Consider the following 23721-nt stretch of genomic DNA (forward strand, 5'->3'; position numbering starts at 1 on the left):
AAGCAAGTTCTATCCTTCAAACTCTTCTGAAAAGGGATTATTTGGTCACTCCATATCCATTTATTGATTTATCCTTCATTGGTGACTCCATAATATTCCAGGTCTCCTCCCATCGGTGAAGGTCTGTAAAGAGTAGGGAGCCTTCACTGAGGTGATAGTGGGCTAAGTCTCTGTTTGTTGCCCTTGGTCTAGCATATGCCCTTTAGGTCTCGTGCTAGTTTGGGTGGTAACATTTTGGCGTTGTTGTTAGGGACACGAAATGTGTGTTTGGTTCCCCATACGATACATTGACATATCATTATTGGCGATGACATTGGAAGAACGAAACCGTAGTTCTTCATTGAACTTTAAGGTCAATGCTTGTAGGGTGAAGCAAGCATTTGTCTAGGCATCTTTAAATTCACCGTGGCGACTCCTACATATTTTTCATGCATATCTCAAATAGGTTGTCTTTCTTTGATAAATTTCCTGCTTTGGACATTGCTAGCATCCATGGGAATCCTAATCATGTCACGGGAAGGATGGTATGTGGGGTGCCCATGTTTGATGTGTTGAAGAATGTAACTAGGTTCAGTGTTCATAAATGTATTTGTGTCATTATGTAATGTACTTATGAAAAAGAATGAAAATAAAATTCTATTATTATTATTATTATTATGACTTATTAAACCATGGGTTTCATGCTTGGGTCGTCATTTTTTAGGTCAAAGTCCCCATTGAGGACTTCTAGGATTTATACTCAGTCATTAGAGTCATTGTATATTTAATAAGATCCTTCTTGGGCTTTTGAATCATGTAAAAATAATTAGTTGAGTCAAAAATGAATTTTGTCACCTCCACACCAAGTCGGCCTCAAGAAGATCAAGACGACCTCAAGAAGATCAAGACGACCTCAAGAAGGGTAATTTGATCTCACCAGAAGCCTATATATTGAAGAAGTTCAATTCATTTGGAGCACAATCACTCACACAAGTTCGATCTCCTAGAAAAAGTTGTGAAAAAGTGCGAAGTTGCAGTGGAAGAAGGAGAATTGCAGGATCAAAGGTTTTTGGTTCTCTCTCTCTCTCAAACGTGTGACTTTCTGGGCTACAACATCAAGAAGCTCTGTTACGACATCAAAAAGTTTTGCTACAACATCAAGAAGTTTTGTTACGACATCAAGAAGTTCTAGTATGGTATCAGGTTGAAGTGCGACATCAAGGTCAAAGTATGTCATCAAGGTCGAAATGCTTCAAGGTAGAAGTGTTGCTTCAAGGTTGAAGTTGTTGCATTAAGATCGAAGTTGTTGAGTAAAATATACTACTGCATCAAAGTGTTGTTGTTGCTACTGCTACATCTAGGTCGAAGATAGTATTGGAAAGTGATCATCTGCTGAAAGAGGAAAGGGCTAACTTGGTGTGGAGGAAGTCTGTGTCTAAGTCAAGAGTCTTGGATTATCTCAGGAAAACTATTGAAGGAATAGTTGTTGACTGGGTTTTCCTGAAGATTGGGATTTTGCTCTGGCTGTCCGCCTACATCTGGTGTCCTTGATTTTTGTGCTATTGTTTTGGTAATTGCTTGATGAACTAAGATAAAAGAAGAACATAAGAAAATTAATAAGAACACAAGAATCTCACAAGTAATTATCAAGTATAAGAAAATCTTTTTTCCTTTCAGATTTTCTAACATGGTGTTGGAGCTAAGGTGATGAAGAAAGAAAAATGCAGGTTGAAGATCTATTGAAAGAAGACTAAGGAATCTCAAGAAGTTGAACAAGGGATCATATAAGGGGACCTTACAAGGAAAGAAGTTTACTACCTTCAAGGACAATGTCTAACTGCTTAATGGGAGAGAACAATTAGAAGGAGAATCAAATTACAGATCATGGAAAAAGAGGATAGATCTAATCCTCAAAAAGAATAAAGTTTTGATCTAGTCAAAGGAAAAGTAAAGAAGCCTATAGATAAATCAAGTGAAGCAAAGAAAGCAAAGTTTAGAAAAATAAAGATTTTGGCCATGAGCCTAATAATGGATGGAATGCATCTAGTCAAGGAGTCAGAATATCTTTAGTAATCAACAAGGAGAGTGAAGAAGAGAAAAATTCGAATGACTATTCTGCTCATCACAAGAATAAAGGAACCTTCAAGAAGTCCAAAGGGCCAATGCTACAGTTGTCACAAGATGTGTCACTATAAAAGGGATTGTCCTGAGAATCCAGGGAATAAAAGGAGGAGCAAGGATCAAGCAAACTTTGCCGAAGAAGTTTCACCAAAGAAGAACAAGATGGAAGGATCTGAAGTCAAATACCTATTTGTTAGGGACTCTATCCCTTACTTATCCCTCAAGTTTGGATTAAGAGGGAGCCCTCACCACTTTCCAAAGATAGGTATCGTACTCCTTGTATTATCTCTTATATTTGGTTTCCCTTACTTATCTAAGTCTGTTTATATTAAATACTAATCACATTTCTATTCATATTTTACTTGTTTAGGAAAGGCTTATTGAATACTCAAGGATTATGAAAGAAGGCCTCACAAGACAAAGCATTGGGATTACAAGGTTTGTTAAGAAACAATGGTATGCCTTAGACCATAAGCTTTGTTATCTTCATGATAAAGGTATATTCATTCTTTTTGGTAATCTATTCTTCATTACTAACATTGTTGTGTTTAGCACTCTTGAATCATAAAGATTTTTGATTGGGTGATTCATCATTAGATAAATCTACCCTCCTTATATCTTTGATTATTCTTGTGGAACCCTAGAAAGGTTCTTTGTAAAAACCCTAACTTAAGGGTATGTCGATGATAGTTTGTGAAACCCTAGCCTACTTAGGGTTATTGATGAAGTCTAAAGAAATGTTTGATGCTTTGATGATGTCATGTTTGGGTTTTGGTATGGTTATGAAAAACCCTAACTTGTTAGGGTTGAATGGTGATGTTTGAAATCCCAAACTTTTGAAGTATTGGTAAATTAAGGTTTGTTATGTTTTGTATTGAAACCCTAGATCATTAGGTTTAGTAGGGTGTATAAGCAAGACCCTTATAATGTCCTAGAAATGAAATCCTTGGTATATGTGTGTTTGTCCAATCAAACCCTAGTCTGATCAAGTTTGTTATATGTCTAACTTTAATATATTGATATTTGTGTCATTGGGTTTGACTAACACATGTTATTATATGCTTGTGCATGATGATAAAATCCTAGATATATGAGTTGACCTAATTATTGATGGTCATGAGTCCTAGGGTTTGGAACTAAGCCCTAGTCGAAGTTTGATTCTCTAGGATGATAGTATTTGTGAATTCTAGGGTTTTGTAACTAAACCTTAGTAGAAGCTCAATTCTCTAATATGTGATGACTAATGTGACAATCTGAGATTTATGAAAGATTGTTGAAATTTGAAATTGAGTTGTGATTGGTTTTGATTGTTGAAGCTTAATGGCTCATGTTTGAAATCTAGGGTTTGCACAAAATCCTAGTAGGAAGTCTAACATATGAATTCTGAAAGTTGTTAGATACTTTGTTGAAATTATACTTGTTTGAATTGATTCGAGGGTTTTCTATATGTTATAAAAGAGTTTGTCTTATCTTTGAAAGAAATATTGAAGCTTTTGATATAATGAGATTGATAACTTGATTGAGTTGTTGATGTGATTTAGGGTTTGTAACAAAACCTGGGCAAGAAGTTGAAGTATAGAAGTAAAGTCTCTTGTTGATCATGTTTATAAAGTCTAATGCTTCCATTATTATATGATTATGAAATGGTTAACTTCATGCTTCTATAGATTTGGTTGTACTTGCTATCTAAGTTATGCAGGTACATAATCTTCAAGATAGTGAAGATGTTCATTTGATAAGCATGATGAAGAAAATTATATGGATGATGATGGTCATGATAACTCTGATAAGAAGGATGGAAGCCATGAAAGATTCTCTGATGTAGTAGAAAAGAAGTTGATCTCCCTGGGTTAAGAGGGAGCTTGGGTATATTCCTTGTGTAGGAATGATTAGATCCTCCTTGGTTAAGGAGTGATGGATATGGTTCTTTGCTTCATGTGTTATGCACTAGACTAGGACTAACAGCCGTAAATCTTAGTGAAGGCCATAAGTGAGAGAAGGACACATCACTTGAAGTCTCGAGTTGAGAGGGATGGCATACTATAGTCATGACGGATACCTTGAAGTAATTGGGGAAAACATATTAAGGTGTTACTAACAGAAGGAAAGCTGATTTTGAAGTAGGAAAGGAAGTTGAATGATTGAGGAATCTTCTGTCAATATTTGTTTGAAAGTCCTACTGTAATAAATTGAGAAGCAACATCTAGTTGTTTAAAAAACCCCAAAGGTTTGTGTTTACTTATGTACATGTGAAAGTTTGTTATTGGTTGGGGTTGTGTTTGTACAAGTAAATCTCTCAGAGGTTTGATAGCATGTTTTACATGATGGTTACCGATCACTTTGATCGGGAGAGATTTGTTGCTGATTTGTTTGATTGGGGAGGATTTGCTACCAATTGAAATAATTGGAGGCTTTGTGGGTAATACACATTACCTGGGAGGACATCTGGCTGACACTTTGTTGTTGATGTCTAGATCTTGAAGTAAGATAGGTGACGTTGGTCATAGAGCTCTGACCTCGAATACACACCTAGATCCATCGGTTGATGGTTAGCAAGTAACCCTGATGGTACCTAGAGAGGCTGAAAGCTCTAGTCCATCTTAGTCCCACTCAGATAGATTGCCCTGGTTAGGAATCTAGTCCGTGGCACTGCGAGTGCCTAAACTGTTGGACCTTGGATAGATTGCCGTGGTCAGGAATCTAGCCCATGGCATTGTGGTGCCTAAACTCTTAATAGTTCATATAGTTTGAGATCTTACTTGTACTTGTTATGAATACCTCCCTAGTTAAGAGGGAGTGTTGAAGAATTTAACTAGGTTCGGTCTTCATAAATGTATTTGAGTCATTATGTAATTTACTTATGAAAAAGAATGAAAATAAAATTTTATTATTATTATTATGACTTATTAAAGCATGGGTTTCATGCTTGGGTCATCAAGTTTTAGGTCAAAGTTCCGATTGGAGACTTCTAGGATTTATACTGAGTCATTAAAGTCACTGTACATTTAATAAGACCCTTCTTGGGCTTTTGAATCATGTAAAAAGAATTAGTTTTGAGTCAAAAATGAATTTTGTCACCTCCACAGCAAGTCAGCGTCAAGAAGGGTACGAGAAGCCTATATATTGAAGCAGTTCGATTCATTTGGAGGACAATCACTCACACAAGTTCGATCTCCTAGAAGCTGTGGAAAAGTGCGAAGTTGCAGTGAAAGAAGGAGAATTGCAGGATCAAAGGTTTTGGGTTCTCTCTCTCTCTCTCAAATGTGTGACTTTCTGGGCTACAACATCAAGAAGTTTTGTTATGGCATCAATAAGTTCTAGTACGGTATTAAGGTCAAAGTACGACATCAACGTCGAAATGCTTCAAGGTAGAAGTGTTGCTTCAAGGTCGAAGTTGTTGCATTAAGATTGAAATTGCTAGGTTAAGGATACTACTGCATCGAAGTGCTGCTACTGTTGCATCTAGGTCGAAGACAGTATTGGAAAGTGATCATCTACTGAAAAAGGAAAGGTCTAACTTGGTGTGGAGGAAGTCTGTGTCTAAGTCAAGAGTCTTGGATTATCTCAGGAGAACTATTGAAGGAAGAGTTGCTGACTAGGTTTTCCCCAAGATTTGGGTTTTTCCCTGGTTGTCTGCCTACATCTGGTGTCCTTGATCTTTGTGCTATTGTTTTTGTAATTGCTTGATGAACTAAGATAAAAGAAGAACATAAGAATCTCACAAGTAATTATCAAGTATAAGAAAATCTTTCTGCTTTTTTTATTTTCTAACATGATGGTGATCCACTCCCTGCAATTGACCATGTAGAAAGATTCAATGCACATACTTCAAAGGAGAAAGTGGTTCACCAAGATGTCCTTATGTTATTATTCATGGGATCTCTCGGCAGTCATAACTCATGGCTGCATGATCATGAACCTAAAAACATCTCATTTATTGAGGAGTTCGTTTATGGCTTTCTTAGTCACTTTCAAGTATACCCTGCATTAAGCATCCATGAGGAAGTCTTCATCGAGCATCATCAAGACATTGAGAATCTAATTAATGAGCAGGAAGATGAGTCATCGTCAAGTCCACATGATGAGAAGAATGATTTTGAGAACACGTGTTGGGACGAATGATTCTATGGAAGGTGAAGTTGAGACTAACCTTACCTTTCTCAAAGATATTACTTCTAATGATTTTCCTTTTGAGAACCTTGAGGAAGTTGACCCCATTAACCCCTTGAAAGGTGACATTGAAGATTATTTCCACATTGAAAAGGAGAAATGAGAAATTGTTGATCCTTAATTTTACTGTGCTCTCATTTACGACATTGACAAGGAGGATGAGGATGAGATTGGTCCTCCCTTCCCCTCAGGTGTTATTTATGATGATGTACCCATTGATAATCTTGGGAAGGAGAATCTTCATTTTCCTTTGCATAAAGAGGGGTAGTTGGAAGTGATCAATTTTCCTCTTAGGAGAGACCCAACATTTGATACTAAGGAAATTGATAAGGCTCCCACTTCCCCTGAGTATGATTTTGTGTTCAAATCACTTGATCCTTTAGATTATGATTTTGGGAAAGCAAAACCTGTTGAATACAATACTTCTTCCTCCCTTTTTCGTATTGGTCATTATCTTGAGTCTTCATCCACTGATTCCCTCACCCCTGGTCATATGATCTCAAGTAACTATGAGCCCTCCCCCCTAGTGTTAAGGAAAAGCCCTTAATTTGTTATACTCTTCCTCCTTGGATGCACCCTCAACGTTTTGATCATTCCATAGTCTCCCCTCTCTAGTGTAATCATCATGTGCAACCTACTTGTGTTTGTCCATCTCGTCAACCTCCCTTTCCTACTAATCATAACCTGATGAAGGCCATAATCCATTATGTAAATAATAAAGACAATGGTGGAAGTGATATGGCAGACATATTTATATTGACTTGATGATATGTTGGTTGCACTAGCTTTATGATTACACTTAATAATAGCTTCGTCATATGCATGTTAGGGTAGGATGTTTTGCATTCTCATTTTTGCATTAGAGTTAATGTCATATGATATTTCTCATGGTAGATAGATGCATCTTTGCATATTTTATTTTTTGTTGATTTTATGGCCTAACATATAGCATGTGCGATCATGAGACGCCACGAGAGCATGTTGCCCTGTGTTTTTCCATCTATGATATTGGCAGATAACAGGTCTACGGTAACCAAGAGATTGTTGGAGTTCTCATGACCTCCCGTTCGAGTAGCTTCACCCACTTATTCGAGAGATCACATCCCAGTTGGAGCTAGATGTTACCCACCATTTTGTGGGTGATATCCCTAGGAGAATTTTTTTTCTCCAAGATGGTCGTTAGCCAGCAGCTAACACTCCCTTGAAGCCACTAGCTAGCTCATTGTGTCATTTCTCTGTCACCTGAGCTAGCCATGTGGTCCCTCGCCCATCTGCCATGATCATATGTTTGAAGGTGGGCTTCCTGAACCTAAAGGTATGCCTTGTCATTTGGTAATTGAGTATTGTAGTTTATTTATCATGGACACTTCTGGGCATGGATTAATGGGGGGATTCGGCAGAAAGAATGGGTTAGGTTTGTTCTCTTGTTCCTTAGACCCTTTTTGGATATAAACCTTAGCTTCTAGTCCCGTGGGATCTCTTTTACTGACCGTTTGGCTTAAAGAATGTTATTTCATGGAAAACCCCGATTTTGGTTGTGTGATCTTGCTCCCTTATCTGCTTATATTACCCCCTTTCCACGCATTATTACCCCATTCATCATTTCTCCCCCTTGGGTCCACATAGGGTTAGCTCGCCCCTTCCCCTTGCCCACACCTTGGGTCAAGCCTAGAATGATGCTTGGAGGTTGATGCAGCTAAAGACAAAGACAAATGCATATTTGACCATATTCAACAAGAAAATGTACCACAAAATGCAAAAAAATGGCCTGGACAAACACATTTAGCATGTGGGGAAAATCCAATACATGAGCTCTACCCCATCATCATGGCCATCACCTTGGTTCCTACAAGTTCTATGAGTATCCTTCATCATATAGGAACCCATGATTGTCCCAACCCTTGTTGGGCAATGAACCGTCCTACTTTAAAAGCGGGTATTCACTTTTATATCTTATACACCATGCTCTTATCCCTTGACCTCGAGCAGTTAATTAAAGAAAATCATAAAAATGAAAAAGACATATAAAGAAGGGTGGAAAAATCAAGGTCGGGGCACCTCATGTATTATGATTGCTCCCTCCTATACATTATAAACCCAAGTGTGGGCTTCCCTTTTATTCACTATCCTTGTACCCCAGCATGTGGCCCAGGAATCCCCCTTCTCATCCCCTACTTCATTCAACTACCTGTCACATGGCACCACTTTTTGAAAGATGTACCTTGAACATATTATCCCCTTTAGAAGTAGAAATCACCTAATAGGATACTTGGTTAACCCCATTTGGAGTTAGGAGACATTGGCACATCTTGAAGACCATTATGGAAGGGAAGACCATTATGAATTCACCACCTGTGGCCCATGGTTGGTAAGCTCATTTACTCTATTTCTCGAATGGCTTGTTGTACTGGAAGGGTAGTGGACGCATTGGATCTTATGCAAGATTGCAGATGGTCTCCATTTTGGGTTTGGTTTCCCTATATGGGGTCCTAATCCTCCAGAGGGCTACATTGGCACATGTAGGGTGTGTGTTGAGAGCCATGGTCCTCCATAGCAGTAGATATATTTCCATGGATCCCCGAGGATGGTCACATATGTGCGAGATACTCTCATTGGATGAGGAAGATGCACTTGCTTCACCTTTGCCCAGTCGGCCCCACAAATGTACCATGCACTTGGCAGATGACCCAGGATTTGTAGGACGATGTGGCATCCTCTACACCATCATCAGAGCCCTTGCAGACGATCTACAGGGATCTTAGACCCATTTGGAGACCCATGAGGTTATTATAGTGCCCCCACACCCATTAGGAGCACCATAGGTTTATTGTTTGGAGAACAAGGGGCCAACCCTTGTCCATTATTTTCGAGGGTCCTACTTTTCATTATGGCGCCCATAGACCTCATTAGGCCTCTTAGAGGGCTCTACGACATGTATTATTCATCATTTGACCTCTTAAGAAGCATATTCTTTCATTTGTGAGCTAGTTTGGTGGGTTTGCCACCATAAGTTAGAATATTAGCACATTATTTTATTTTTGGGGCTTATGTAGGCCAAAGAGACTAATTCGAACTTATCATTAGTGTATAACTATAAATACAAGTGAGATGAGTTCATTTTCTCATCATCACTTTAGATTGAATCTCTTCTCTCTCTTGAGAATTTCACACTTTTTCTTGGAAGATGAATTGGAGTTTTATAGATGAATTTTGATGTGTGGATTTGGTTTATCTTATCTTGGAGCTTCTCTATGGTCAAATTGTGGATGGTTGGATATGTTCTATTACATGTAATTACATGCTTTTAATGCTATTCTTGTTTTACTTTGTCATATACATTGGATTGGGATTTTCGCTATTTTTAGGGCTAATTGCTGCATGCATTTACTGCTTAAATTGTGGAATTTTGTCTTTATATAGCATCTCTCAATGTATGGGCCATGTAATTTGAATGAAATCTCCTATGGATAATTCTATCAACGAATTCATCTTGATAAGCCATCACCTTTTGCACATCGAAGTATAAAAGTTGCAAGATTACTTCTTTTTGACCTAGAAGGCTAGCGAAGTACTCTTGAGGCCTCTTTGACTAAGAACCAAAGGTCCCCATTCATATTTATCATAGACTCCATTCTCCCAAGACTAAGGCATTGATCTACCAAGAGGTGGTCACATAAAATCAATTCACCTTTTCTTTGGTCTAGCCAAGTTGGGTCACCTAGGGCATCATTTTCCCGATGAATTTGCCCTCGAAAAAGTTCGATCTCCTAACCTCTCCTGCGCTGGTGTCTCCTCAAGGCCTCCAATTTTGAAGCAATTCCAATGGTGGAGTTGTGAGAAAAGCCAAGCCCTAGCTCCAAGATCAAACTTTGCCCTAGTATTCCCAAGGCTGGTGCCTCATAGGATCAATTCAACACCTTTAAGTGAATATTCTTTCTTTGATCCTTTTCCCTTCTTTGTTTGGGTTAAGATCATCATTGGTTGCTACACTCCTACCTCTTAACCTATGTTGGGTCCACTTGGTCCGATGAGGTCCCATTCCTTTGAAAAGACAATTCTTCAAGAACCATCTGGGATACCAATTTCAACAAGGATTTTAGGAATTGTGAAACTCTTTCACAAGTCATATTCCCTAAACTTAACCCTCAAATCCTCCCATCCTTCTCCTAGAAGACATTGTACCTTGCTTAGGAAGCAAACAAGTTCTATGTTGGAATTTCTAAGTTTAACCCGTTAAAATTTCTTCTTGTACTATTGGATTGATTGCTTCCTACTTGTTCAATTACTTAACAAGTTATTTACTATGTAAATACTGAAAATAAATACAAATACAATATCAACATCTACAGATCATCCACTGAAAGTAAACAAGCACACAAGTGACACCGTTATTTTTAGACCAATGTCCCCAGAAAAACCCAATGCAAGAAAACCGGTGCAACTATTTAGAGGGTTTTATTATTATGCAGTTTTCAAAATACAACTAGGGTGCCAGAAATGGCTCACCCAAAAGAGCATGCCCTCGGCAGTAGTACCTCTCCTCTGACACAGATATTCTGGCTGATTAATCAACGGATAAACGATCTTACAACAACACTTGCAACTTTTGTTGCTTTGTGTCACTCTGATAGGGACTGCATCACCCTATCTGGCTCACCAGCTCCCAGTCTGTCCCACGAAATCCTCCAGCACTGCCTCTAGGCCTTGCATCAGCTCTGCTAGCCTCTGCGTCAGCTTCTGGAGCCTCTGTGTCGGCCCCTAGACCCTCTGCGTCTCACACGCTGACCTCTTTGGCTCCGCGCAGCTCTTGGCTGCCTCTGCGTCAATCTCACTGGGCTCTGCACTGCCTCTCTGGTACCAACTTTGCCTCTCTGCTATGTATTCACTGGTCCTCAGCTGCAACTCAGATCACTCACTCGATTTCCTCAGCAAACCCTGCCCCAGAAAATAGAATTCTTGATCTCTCCTGGTGTGTTCTCCAACTGACCCTCAAGCCTCTTCTTATACTTTTCTCGTTGGTCCATCAATGACCGAGATTAAATCTCTAATCAACGGCTAAGATTAGATTTGGCTTGATCCATGACTTTTGGATCCTTCTAACCTAGTTTTATATTAACACCCATTAATATTTTATTTTTCCCAAGTTTAGATTTAGAAACTGCATTAAAAATATTAATTATTTTAGTATCTCCCAAACCAGTTAGAATCTATCCAAACCATTTCTGGGTCTTGGAGATCTCATGTGCTTTAGCCTCTCCACCAATTTTCATGGCTAGAGCACATTCGATGCTACTCTAAATCAACACTCCCTCTTAGCGAGGACTTTGCTCTAGTAATACTCCTCACTGAGTATCACCTTGATCATCCAACATCGGTCCCTGTGCTGATGTGGGCCTCCAAGCCCAACATCTTCTGCACTGCTGCATCCTATACTGCTGCCCATGGACCTGCCATTGCCATTGCTGCATCTGTACGGCAGCTCCCTCTGCATCTGTGCTGCTGTTGGTCCATATACCCAACACTACATCTGCATTGCATCCCCTTCTTCTCACACTGCATCGTGCTGCCCATAGCACTGCCATTGCTAACTACTGCACTGCAACTCAGTTACCGAGAAGTAAGTAACTGATCCACCCAACTCTGACATCCCTATCAGGCTAGAGAAATTCCTAATGCTGAAGTTCTCTCTGCCGCTAACAAGTGCTCCCTGTATTGACTTCTGTGCAGCTGCAGCAACTCCATGCATCTCGCACCATTGCACACTTCTTTGTGCCATCCTGCACTGGTGCAACACTCCTGTGCTTCTCTTACTATTGCAGCGTGCTATCCCGGGACTCCTGCACTATAGCACTCTCTGTCACTCCATCCGCATCCGTCTCTCTCAACATTTGCTAGTCCTGCTACTCTTCGGAGCTCCTGTAGTAAGGTATAATCCAAGAGGTTGGGTACCTCATGAATCCTGCCCCACATCGCCTGTAGTTCGTCTGACTACAACTCGATGTCACCCCACTTCCTCTCAAGTGGCGCATGAGCACTCATGGCATAGTCGTCGTCATCCTAGACTTTTTTTTTCTGCCCTAGCTGGCACTGCCTTGATCTCAGAAGCCTCTCCCTTGCTCTTCTTCCTAGGACACTGGTTCGCAAAATGACCTAGTTCCCCACAATGGAAGCACTTGACCTTGGAGAGGTCCTTATTCTTTCTCTTCTCCTGCTTTCCCGCAGATGCGAGAGCCGCATCTTCTTCTACCTCCTTCTTGATTCTGACCCTTTTTCCGCTACTCCCCGCCTTGGTCACCCGTCTGATCTCTTCTTGACGAAGCGCTGCCCACAGTTCCTCCCAATCTGGAAGGCTCGACCTGCCCAATATGCTTTGGACAAATACTTCCCAATCCTCTGAGACTGTGTTCAATGCAGTCCTCACCATCAGTTCTTGTTCCAGCGTGGCCCCTATGGAAGTTAACTGGTCACGGATCTCCTTCAATCCACCGAGGAAGACATCTATCTGCTCTCCCTTTTGCATCTGGTATGATCGTAGCTGATTTTTAAGTAACATCTTCCTCTGCATGGAAGTATGCTGGTACAATTTCTTTAGGGCATCTAACATCTCATTTGCCGTGTCCTTCTCAGCAATATGCAACACTACATGATCCTTGACCCCATCAGGGATGATGCACTTCGCCTTGGCGATTGCCTCCTCGTACTTCTCATTTTTAGCTAGGTCAACTGGGATCGCTATTGTTTTCAAGGCGAAGTCCTTGATGCAATATCTGTCTAGAATGGACAAGATCTTGGCCTTCCAGACCACGAAGTTGGATGCTTCGTCTAACCTATCCTGATTTCTTAGTCCATTCACGACCATTATGTTGCTCTTCTTTCGACTCCTCCAAGTCTCTCTACTTCCCTCCTGGAAGTCCTCGGTTCAACTCCCTTTGAGTCTCGATTTCCCTTTCGGAAATCCCTCCTCGGTTTTTCCCTGTTAGGTACTGCTTTGACCACACCAGCGTCGCTCCGCAAATTATATGCAGCCTCCTATACCCCAACAACTTGAAGGACTAAGCCTCTAGGCTCTCCGCAATCCCGGCACCGGCAAAATCTGCACCTCCTGGCCCCAACGTCGATCCTTCCTAACGGAGAAAGATGATGGGCACTGCGTATGTTAGGTCTGCTCCTCTCTGCCTTTACGCTAATCCTCCTCCTGGCTCGAACTGATGACGCAGACCCTCTACATCACCCCTTCCCTGCTTCTTTCTGCTAGGAACAACTTCTGTCACTTCGGATAGTTGTTTCTGCTGCTACTACTCTGCTCGACTGATGCCTTCAGTTATCTGTGATCTGCAACCACACTCTGATACCATGTTGGAATTTCTAAGTTTAACCCGTTAGAAATTCTCCATGTACTATCTGATTTATTTCTTCCTACTTGTTCAATTACTTAACAAGTTATTTACTATGTAAATACTGAAAATAAATACAAGTACAATATCAAAATCTACAGATCATCAACTGAAAGTAAACATGCACATAATTGACATCGTTATTTTTGGACCAATGTCCCCGAAAAAACCCAATGTGGGAAAACCGGTGCAGCTATTCGGAGAGTTTTATTATTATGCAGTTTTCAGAATACAACTAGGGTGTCAGAAATGGTTCACCCAAGAGAGAATGCCCTCGGCAGTAGTACCTCTCCTCCGAGACAGATATTCTGGCTGGCTAATCACTGGATGAACGATCCCACAACAACACTTGCAGCTTCTGCGGCTTTGCATCATTCTAATAGGGAGTACGTTACCCTATCTGGCTCACCAGCGCCCAGTCTGTCCCACGAAATCTTCCAGCTCTAGGCACTGCGTCAACTCTGCTAGCCTCTACGTCAGCTTTTGGAGCCTCTGCGTCAGCCCCTAGACCCTTTGCATCTCACACGCTGGCCTCTCTAGCTCTGCGTAGCTCCTGGCTGCCTCTGCGTAGCCTCCAACTGCCTCTGCGTCAACCTCATTGGGCTTTGCGCTGCTTCTCTGGTACCAAATCTGCCTCTCTGCTATGTATTCACTGCCCCTCAGCTGCAACTCAGATCACTCACTCAATTTCCTCAGCAACCCTACCCCAGAAAATCGAATTCTTGATCTCTCTTGGTGTGTTGTCCAACTGACCCTCAAACCTCTTCTTATACTTTTCTCATTGGTCCATCAACCACTGAGATTAAATCTCTAATCAACGACTAAGATTAGATTTGGCTTGATCCATGACTTTGGGACCCTTCTAAAACAATTTTATATTAATGCCCATTAATATTTTATTTTTCCTAAGTTTAGACTTAGGAACTCTATTAAGAATATTAATTATTTTAATATCTCCCAAACCGGTTAGAATCTGCCCAAAACATTTTTGGGTCTTGGAGATTTCATGTGCTTTACCCTCCACCAATTTTCATGGCTAGAGCACATCCAATGCTACCCCAAATCAACATTCTATCCTTCAAATTCTTCTGGAAAAGGATTATCTGGGGCACTCTGTATCCATTATTGATTTATCCTTCATTGGTGACTCCATAATATATCAGGTCTCTTTCCATCGTTGAAAGTCCATAAAGAGTAGGACGCCTTAGCTAAGGTGACAGTGGGCTAAGTCTCCATTTGTTTCCCTTGGTCTAAAATTTGCCCTTTAGGTCCCCTGCCAGTTTGACTAGTAACGGAGCCTTTAAAAAAAGGCTGGGAGGAACTCTATTGTAATGGGCTAGTGTAGGAATTTATAGGGTAAGTTCCTCAGACAGAACACCAAAGGACACCGCTCACAAACAGATCACAGATCAATACACTAGTACTTTTGACGTGGTTAAAACCCTCAAAGAGGGAAACAGTCCACGGCCTGAGCCAACGTGGCCACTTCAGGCAATTTATTAATAAAAAAATGAAAATTTACATAAGCTTCTCTCATGGACGTTTAACCTACAAATGACCCTCCATCCTCTTTAAATAGAGATCATGGACCAATCGGGTGTTAAGCCACGGATTAAGTGTTGGTAATACCGAGGAGAGAATGAATCGTCGGATCACTACATATCGTGACCGTCGGATTGTAAGTTACAAAATGTACATAGTAAAGAAACACACTTTACCTAACTCTATACTAGACCAAGTTATACTTAACTATTTCCTATGTGTCGGAATATCCTAACATCCCCCGTTAAGAACAACTTGGGATAGGATTGAAGGATTTACAAATATGACACAATAGGAGAAGGAAGGAGGCACTAGAGCCTATTCCCCCTTAGTGACAACTTCCTGAACTCCAACCATAAATCGAAGTTTAGTGAACTTCGCCCCTGTGAGAGCCTTTGTAAAGATGTCTGCAACTTGATCATCTGTTGAACAATATTGCATTTCAAGAACATGGTCGTGGATGAGCTTTCCGATGAAGTGCATGTGCAGTTCAATGTGTTTGCTGCGCTGATGTTGGACTGGATCTTTGCATAGTTGAATGGCACTTTGATTATCACACCAAAGTGTAGTCGGATGCTGCTGCTGAAAGCCAAACTCTGATAGGATCTGACGAAGCCACAAGGCTTCCTTACTGGCTTCTACAGCACCACGATACTCTGCTTTTGCTGAAGAAAGAGAAATGGCACCTTGTTTCTTGCAAGCCCATGTAATAGGTCCTGAACCAAGAGTGAACACATAACCTGTAGTAGACTTCCGATCATCAGGGTCACTAGCCCAATCGGAATCAGTGAAACCAACCAATAGAGGAGATGCTTCGGCACTGTAATGAATCCCAAACTGAACTGTACCTCGAACATAACGAAGTATTCTTTTAGCTGCTTTCCAATGACTTTCACGTGGGTTTTGCATAAATCGAGCAACAAGGCCAACAACAAATGAAAGGTCAGGATGAGTATGGGTTAGATACAAAAGTTTTCCTACAAGTTGACGGTATAAGGTAGCATCAACTTCAGGAGAAGTACAAGTGACTGAAAGTTTGACTCCAGACTGAAAGGGAGAAGGGGCTGGCTTACAGTCTTCCATGTGAAAATGGCGTAGAATATCACAGGCATACTTGGACTGGGAATGGGAAATACCTTCCTTGGATTGCAAGACTTGAAGACCAAGAAAATAATGTAAGTGTCCTAAGTCTGTCATTTCAAACTTCCTTTTAAGGCTAGTCTTCACATGGTTTATAAGGTTGGGATCACTACCAGTCAGGATAAGATCATCAACATAAAGAACAAGAACGAAAGAGACTTGCCCACTTTCTTGGTGTAGACAGTATTGTCAGAATGACACCTAGAAAAGCCATTTTCTAAAAGAAAGTTATCCATTTTGGCATACCAAGCTCGAGGAGCTTGCTTGAGACCATAAAGGGATTTCTTAAGCCGACATACAAGGCTGGAGTCTGTTTGTATAAAGCCAATAGGTTGTTCCATATAGATTTCTTCATGCAAGTCCCCATGCAAGAAGGCGGATTTAACATCCATCTGATGGACTTCCCATTTGAAAGAGGCAGCAAGGGAAAGAACAAGGCGGATAGAGTTCATTATGGCAACAGGGGAGAAGGTTTCAGTGTAGTCAATGCCTTCAACTTTTGAAAAACCCTTAGCAACAAGACGAGCTTTTTGTTTATCAACTTTCCCCTCTGGTCCATACTTGGTTCTGTAAACCCATTTGCATCTAACAAGTTTTCTTCCCTTTGGTAGAGGAACAAGATCCCATGTATCATTTGCCAATAATGAATGATATTCTTCATTCATAGCTGCTTCCCAATCTGGATGGCCTGAAGCTTCTGCAAAGGTGTCAGGATCATAATTCACTGAAGCTTGAGCCAGTAAAGAAGAGGCTCTATCAAACTGAGAACGTGTACGTTGCTGCTCTGTAGGATCACCGGCAAGATCACCTGCTGCATCCCGAGTAGCACGGACCCATTTTGGAAGCTGAGCTGAAGGAGGATCCTGAGAAGGTGGGGGAGGATTTTCATCCTCGCTTTCATCATCTGAAGAAGAAATATTTTCAAAAGTAGAAGAGATAGGGAGAGTTGGCACATCCGCCGAACTAGGCTCGTAGGCCGATATATTTTCAGCAAACTTTACATCTCTTCGAATGATAACATTTTTGGACTTAAGTGGAATAAGTCTATATCCTTTGACATCTTCAGAATATCCAACAAAAATACATTTTTCACTCTTAGGTTCTAAAGCTTTATGTTTCTCATCTAGAATATGGGCCCATGCTTCACTTCCAAAAACACGAAAGTGACTTACATCTGGTTTAATTGAGCTCCATGCTTCTTCTGGAGTGATATTCTTTAAAACCTTAGTAGGAGTGCGATTTATTATGTAATTTGCACAGTTAATTGCTTCTGCCCAATAATGAAGACTAAGTCCTTTAAATTGAAGCATACAATTAGCCATTTCCTTTAAGGTGCGATTCTTCCTTTCAGCTACACCATTTTGTTGTGGAGTATATGGAACAGTATGTTGCATTTGATTTCCATTCTCAGTGCAAAAGTTGATGAATTTGTTGTTAACATATTCTCCGCCATTATCAGATCTTAGCTTAAGAATTTGATGTCCAGATTGTTTTTCAACAAAGGCCTTAAAGGCCAAGAACATGTTAAATACTTCACCCTTGAGTTTTAGGAAGTATACCCAAGTGCGTCTGGAGAAATCATTAATGAAAGTTAAGAAATACTTGCAGCCAGAGAATGAAACAACTGGCAGTGGACCACATAAATCACTATGCACGAGCTGTAAAGGGGCTGATGCGTGCCAAGGGCACATTTTTCAAAACTGTCCCGATGATGTTTTCCGAGTACACATCCGAAACAAACACCATCTCTGCAAGATACCATTGAAAGACCTGTCACCATATTTTCTTTACATAGATTCTGAAGAGAGCGATAGTTTAAGTGACCAAATCGCTCATGCCAAAGTTTGCTCACTTCATCGTTATGAGCAACAAATACAGAGGGAAGATTTGATGACCCAAAGTTGTGAAACTTATACAACCTTGTAGAATCATCATCAATGCCAGTAGCTAAAACTTGTCTAGGATCTCTTAGGTCTTTAATTACAACATCGTGAGGTGAAAATTCAACGATTTTACCTTCCCCTGAATGAGTTATTTGATATACAGATAGAAGGTTGCAGGATAAGGTTGGAACACATAATACATCATTAAACTGACCATTGTCTATATGAACAGTTCCAGTCCCTACAACACTAAGAGATCTATCATCACCAACATATATATTTTTGGTGTTACAATCATTTAAAGAAGAAAACATGGCTTTGTTTTTGGCCATGTGATAAGAAGCTCCAGAATCAATGAGCCACTCATGAGAATGAGAAGAAGAAGATACATTTAGTGCATAGCCAGACCGAGATGCTTGACAACCACATGCAGAAAGTGCCATTCCTGGAGATGAAGTTGAAGTTGAAGAGTGCTCCAAATGGATGTTATGCTTCTTCATTGCTACGTCCAAGGCTTCCATCTTCTTAAAGCATTTGGATTCTAAGTGGCCATCTCGATTACAAAAGTTGCAATGTCTATCAGTCTTCTTCCCTTTGTTTTTATTTGTCTTATCATTTTGTTGAAATGATTTTTCATTTTGAGGCTGAGATTGCTTAGGACCCTTGTTTGGTTTAGGACCATTCCTTTTAGGATACAACTTCTTAGGATTCTTTGGATTTGGTTGCTGCTGGGCGGCTAACGCTTTCTTAGAAGAGTTTCCAAGATTAAGAAGACCAAGGTGTAATAGTTTTTCTTGTTCTCTTATTAAAGAATCACAAAAAGAATCAAAGGAAGGGGACTTGTAGTCTTGTCCTTGAGAAATGAAGGCTTCTCTTGTAGAATGGAAGGTGGAAACAAACACAGAGTAGGCTGGTCCCAACTTAGTAAGAATGGAATAGATAAGGTTACTATCTTCTTTCTTAACCTTAACACCTTCCAAGAGAAGTCTAAGGGTCTTGAACTTGGACAAAAAATCTTCAATGCAAGAAAAATTATTGGGGTCCAATGTAAGCAACTCATTTTCAAGTTGATGGGCTCTAACTTCATTTTTTATTCCAAAAACTTTAGTAATTTGTTTCAATGCTTCATCAGGAGTATCAAGTTCTGCAATATGGAATCTAAGATCTGGAGAAATAGAGATCCCTATCAACCCACGTGCTTGATCTTGCCTATTTTCCCATTTAGCTGCCTTATCTTCATCTTTCGGTTTGGTTTCTTGGCCTGTGGCTATTTTGTAGAGATCTTTACTTCTAAGTAAATCCACAATGTAGGACCACCATTGGAAGTAGTTGGTGCTGTCAAGAATAACTTGGCATGGACTTTCCATTTTAACAGAAACTGAAGCTGTAGATGCTGAAACTAAGTGTTCCAATGGAAAGATCTCGAAAAATTAGGCTGTTTAAAAAAAAACGGTTCTGAAAACGGTTTCCGAATGAAGAAGTTATGGTTTTTTGAAGAAAATTTGATGAAGTCGCCGACGAAGTGCGGGAATGTGCGGAAATGAAAAATCCGCCCCCACAAAAAGGAGACTTGAACTCAAGACCTCTACTCTCATAAATTAGCTTTGGACCAAGTGAGCTATACAAAAAGTTTGAGAGAGAGAGAAAGAGAGGGGGGGGTTGAAGCTTTGGGTTGCATGCTTGCTTTGAGAAAGTTTTTTTTCCCTACAAAACAAAAAACACAAAACCCAACACAGACATACAAAAAAAAAAACGAACCTTACGGCTCGAAGTTAGCTTTAGCCGGAAACTAAATATTTTCCTCAATGTTTCTGATTTTCCAAGATCACACTAAGGCGCAACGGAAAAGAGCATAAGCATGAGAAAAATCATTCCTCTCTGTTTCTGATTTGCCCAGATTGCACAGAGTCGCGGGGCAAAGAGCATACGCAGAAATGAAAGGTATAGATTCGGTAATAAAAAAAAAACTAAATAAACTGAAATCGAAATAAACAGAGAGAAAATAACTGTAAGCTGCAAATAAACACTGTATACCTCCAGATCTTAAAAATGATGCAGCTAGGGTTACTGGAAACCTTTTCGCGTGAAACGAAAGGGGTTCCTCACTGGAACAGATGCTCCCAACACAACAGAGCAGTCCTCTCGGCCCGAAAGCAGTCAGAAACAGTAGATCTAGGAAACAGTAGTCGAATGCAGTTCTACCGGCTTCAGATTTGGATTACCAACGGACGCGGCCCTCAAATAGCTCTGATACCATGTAGGAATTTACAGGGTAAGTTCCTCAGACAGAACACCAAAGGATACCGCTCACAAACAGATCACAGATCAATACACCAGTACTTTTGACGTGGTTAAAACCCTCAAAGAGGGAAACAGTCCACGGCCTGAGCCAACACGGCCACTTCAGGCAATTTATTAATAAAAGAATGAAAATTTACATAAGCTTCTCTCATGGACGATTAACCTACAAATGACCCTCCATCCTCTTTAAATAGAGATCATGGACCAATCGGGTGTTAAGTCACGGATCAAGTGTCGGTAATACCGAGGAGAGAATGAACCGTCAGATCACTACATATCGTGACTGTCGGATTGTAAGTTACAAAATGTACATAGTAAAGAAACACACTTTACCTAACTCTATACTAGACCAAGTTATACTTAACTATTTCCTGTGTCGGAGTATCCTAACAGCTAGGGGATGTAAGGCTCACTTGGCTGGGGATTTGGCCAAGGATCTAATGGAATTCAGTTAGCTGGGTTTTTCCCCGGAGTTGGGGTTTTCCCAAGGTAAATATGGTGTTATGTTTGCATGTTTGAGTTTTGTTGTCGTGTTAATGTTTTTCTTGGTAAATATTTTGTGTCTCTTTAGTGATTAATTTTAACAACTAATGCAAAAGGAAAATTTGTATATAAGGGTGCTTCTCACAATTGATCTTAAACAAATGGTCCTCTTATGTTTTTTAAATAAAGATCATGGATCAGTCAAGTGTTAAGCTAGAGATCAATAGCCATTAGTATAGAGGAGAATATGAGCTATTGAATTACTCTATCTAGACCGTACCAATGAGATTACATAACTACAAAAGCATACTAATGTACACTAAAGAAACACACTAAAAGACATGCTTTTACCTAATATACGCATTAGACCAAGTTGAACCATCTCATTCTTGTGTTATGTGAACAAATTTCTATTTAGTTACTTTTATAAGATAATTTTTAGAAAAATTATACAAAAGCATGAACCAAAGTGGTTTTTGCAGGCTACCTCAATAGCTAAGCTATTATTGTTCATTTCTGATCATATGACTAAATCCATGTATTTCCTAACATTACCTGTGACAATATTTACTGCTGCCACTTGGTGTTTTACCAAAGCTCCAGTGGTGGACCATAAGCTTTCACTTGCTTTGCTTCTCTTCTTTCATATGACTAAATCCATGTATTTCCTATCAATATCTGTGACAATATTTACTGCTGCCACATGGTGTTTTACGAAAGTTCATAGTGGTGGGCGATAACCTTTCACTTACTTTGCTTCTCTTCTTTTCAGGCAGTTTATGACGTGAAAAGGAACTCTATTCTGTTGTTGTAAATGCATCAGACAAGATATTAGAATCCAACTGTTGTCAAGTACCTGCCTTTCCATGTGACCTAGTCTATGTTTTGAATGGCAGATATGGTTTCGAACTCTTCCTTTTAATTGGGAAATATAAATTCCTGCACTAAATAGAAAAATTACAAAATATTGCAATAGGCAAGCATTCTCCATTTATAATATTTCGAAGTAAGCCCAGTCATTGCATGCAAAATTTCCCATTTGGATGAGCTCTTAATCCTAATACCACTATTTCATAACAATTGGTGCATGTGCGAGTGGTGTTGGTGAGGCGAATGATGTAAAATACAACTCTCTTGAAATATCCATATCTATCCGAATGGTTAAACTTGCATACTAATGTCTGGTGTTGGTGAGGCGAATGATGTAAAATACAACTCTCTTGAAATATCCATATCTATCCGAATGGTTAAACTTGCATACCAGTGTCTGATGCCATGCTCGTTGTTTTGAAATCTATAAGGCAGTATTGTAATTATAAATGGTGGTTGTGCTAATGAGCATCAGACTTTTTTTGTTTTTTACTTGAAATTATTGGTTTTTTACTTGAAATGAAAGCACTGTAAATTCCCGAGTGCTTCCGTATTTTGTAGATGGTAAACTGGGTAAACCGTCAGCCCTGATTACGAAGTCTTGCCCCAAGGGAATCAAAGAGAGTCGAACCCGTGATGAGCAACAATATCAAAGAACTTCACATCTGGCTCTAGACAGAGCTAACCCCTGGGGCTAATGAGCATTGAACCTATGTATGTTGTTGATGAATTTGGTTTTAAGAAAAGTTCATCACAGACATGCTATAAATATTGCCCTCTGCAAAACTGCATATAATCAGCTGAACATTATTTCATTATGACTTGCATGTTATGATTTACAGATTTGACAGGTCTTTCTGAAATCTTGCAGCATTCCAAAATAATATATTTGATGTGATTTGCAGGCAATGAGGATTGAAAACGGAATATACCTGGGCCCAATAGGATACTTAACGTTTGAGGGAAGGCTTACCTGGAAAAAACGAATATTGGCCTTTATTTTTGAATACATGAAGTTAAAAATTGGTCCACTTGGTCCTCTGAAAATTAATCTGGCAAAAGATAAAGACAAGGGTCGAACACCGACGACCAAAGATCCATTCTTCATTTGGTTTTACATTGATGAAGAGATTGCCGTCGCTCAAGGGAGGGGTGGAGGAACAGCATTTTGGTGCAGGTGCACCAGAGTAACTTAACTTGTCCTTGAAGAAACTTTTGAGTGTTTAGAATGCACAGTGTAATTTGACACTAGTTTAGCATGTGTGCGAAGCAATATGATACAATTCTCTCTCTGTTTAACAAAGGCATATATGTGCTCTTATTATTTTTCTTAGTTTATAGACAACTTTTTGGCCAGTTGTGTAAATGTTGCATGATCAGTCGGAGATGATGTTGTGCTCCAGAAGTGAAAAGCTTTCTTTGGCATTGTTTTCTGTTGAGTGTAGTGTAAATTGTTCTCACGGTCTTTATTAATCTGATAGCTGAAGTGCGGTTAACATACTCCCAACTTGATAAAGGTAACGAGGTGTTTGACTATGCGATAGAAACAAAGATACGCTATCGTTTTGAGGGCTGGACTGATGAGGAGTGTAACTTAATTGCTGCTTCCTCGGGGTTCCAATTATCAGTTGATTCGAAGATGAATCATGTTCTAAAGGTCCAATGACTTTTCCACTAACTTTCTGCAAGTCCTGGTGCACGAGAGAAACAACTTTTAAAAGTGCGACTATTGGCAGTTGTTGACATGGCAGTCAAATAATGAAAGCAGAAACATATTGAATATCACATACATCATGGAGCTACAGATAGTGTGTTCTAGGATTGTAATCTGTAAACAG

General features: G+C 39.9%; 1 protein-coding gene across 2 annotated transcripts in view; it reads left to right on the forward strand.

Moving 5' to 3' along the window:
• Positions 1-23239, forward strand: part of LOC149262659 (microbial collagenase) — a 158152-nt gene extending 134913 nt beyond the window's left edge. The window contains exons 4-5 of one of the 2 annotated variants that reach the window (XR_016259186.1): positions 22445-22597; positions 22789-22965. Coding sequence is in view for 1 of the 2 variants with exons in the window: in XM_089425023.1 (XP_089281149.1) it covers positions 22789-23079 (291 nt within the window). In the remaining variant the exon portion in view is untranslated. Of the gene's footprint in view, positions 1-22444; positions 22598-22788 lie in introns of both variants that reach the window. The other variant, XM_089425023.1, reaches the window with a different exon arrangement.
• The last annotated feature ends 482 nt before the right edge of the window (positions 23240-23721 follow it).

This window comes from Pinus tabuliformis, chromosome 6 (genome assembly GCF_031772625.1).
Source record: "Pinus tabuliformis cultivar Carrire ecotype Pingquan chromosome 6, CPIR1, whole genome shotgun sequence".
Classification (NCBI taxonomy): Eukaryota; Viridiplantae; Streptophyta; class Pinopsida; order Pinales; family Pinaceae; genus Pinus; species Pinus tabuliformis.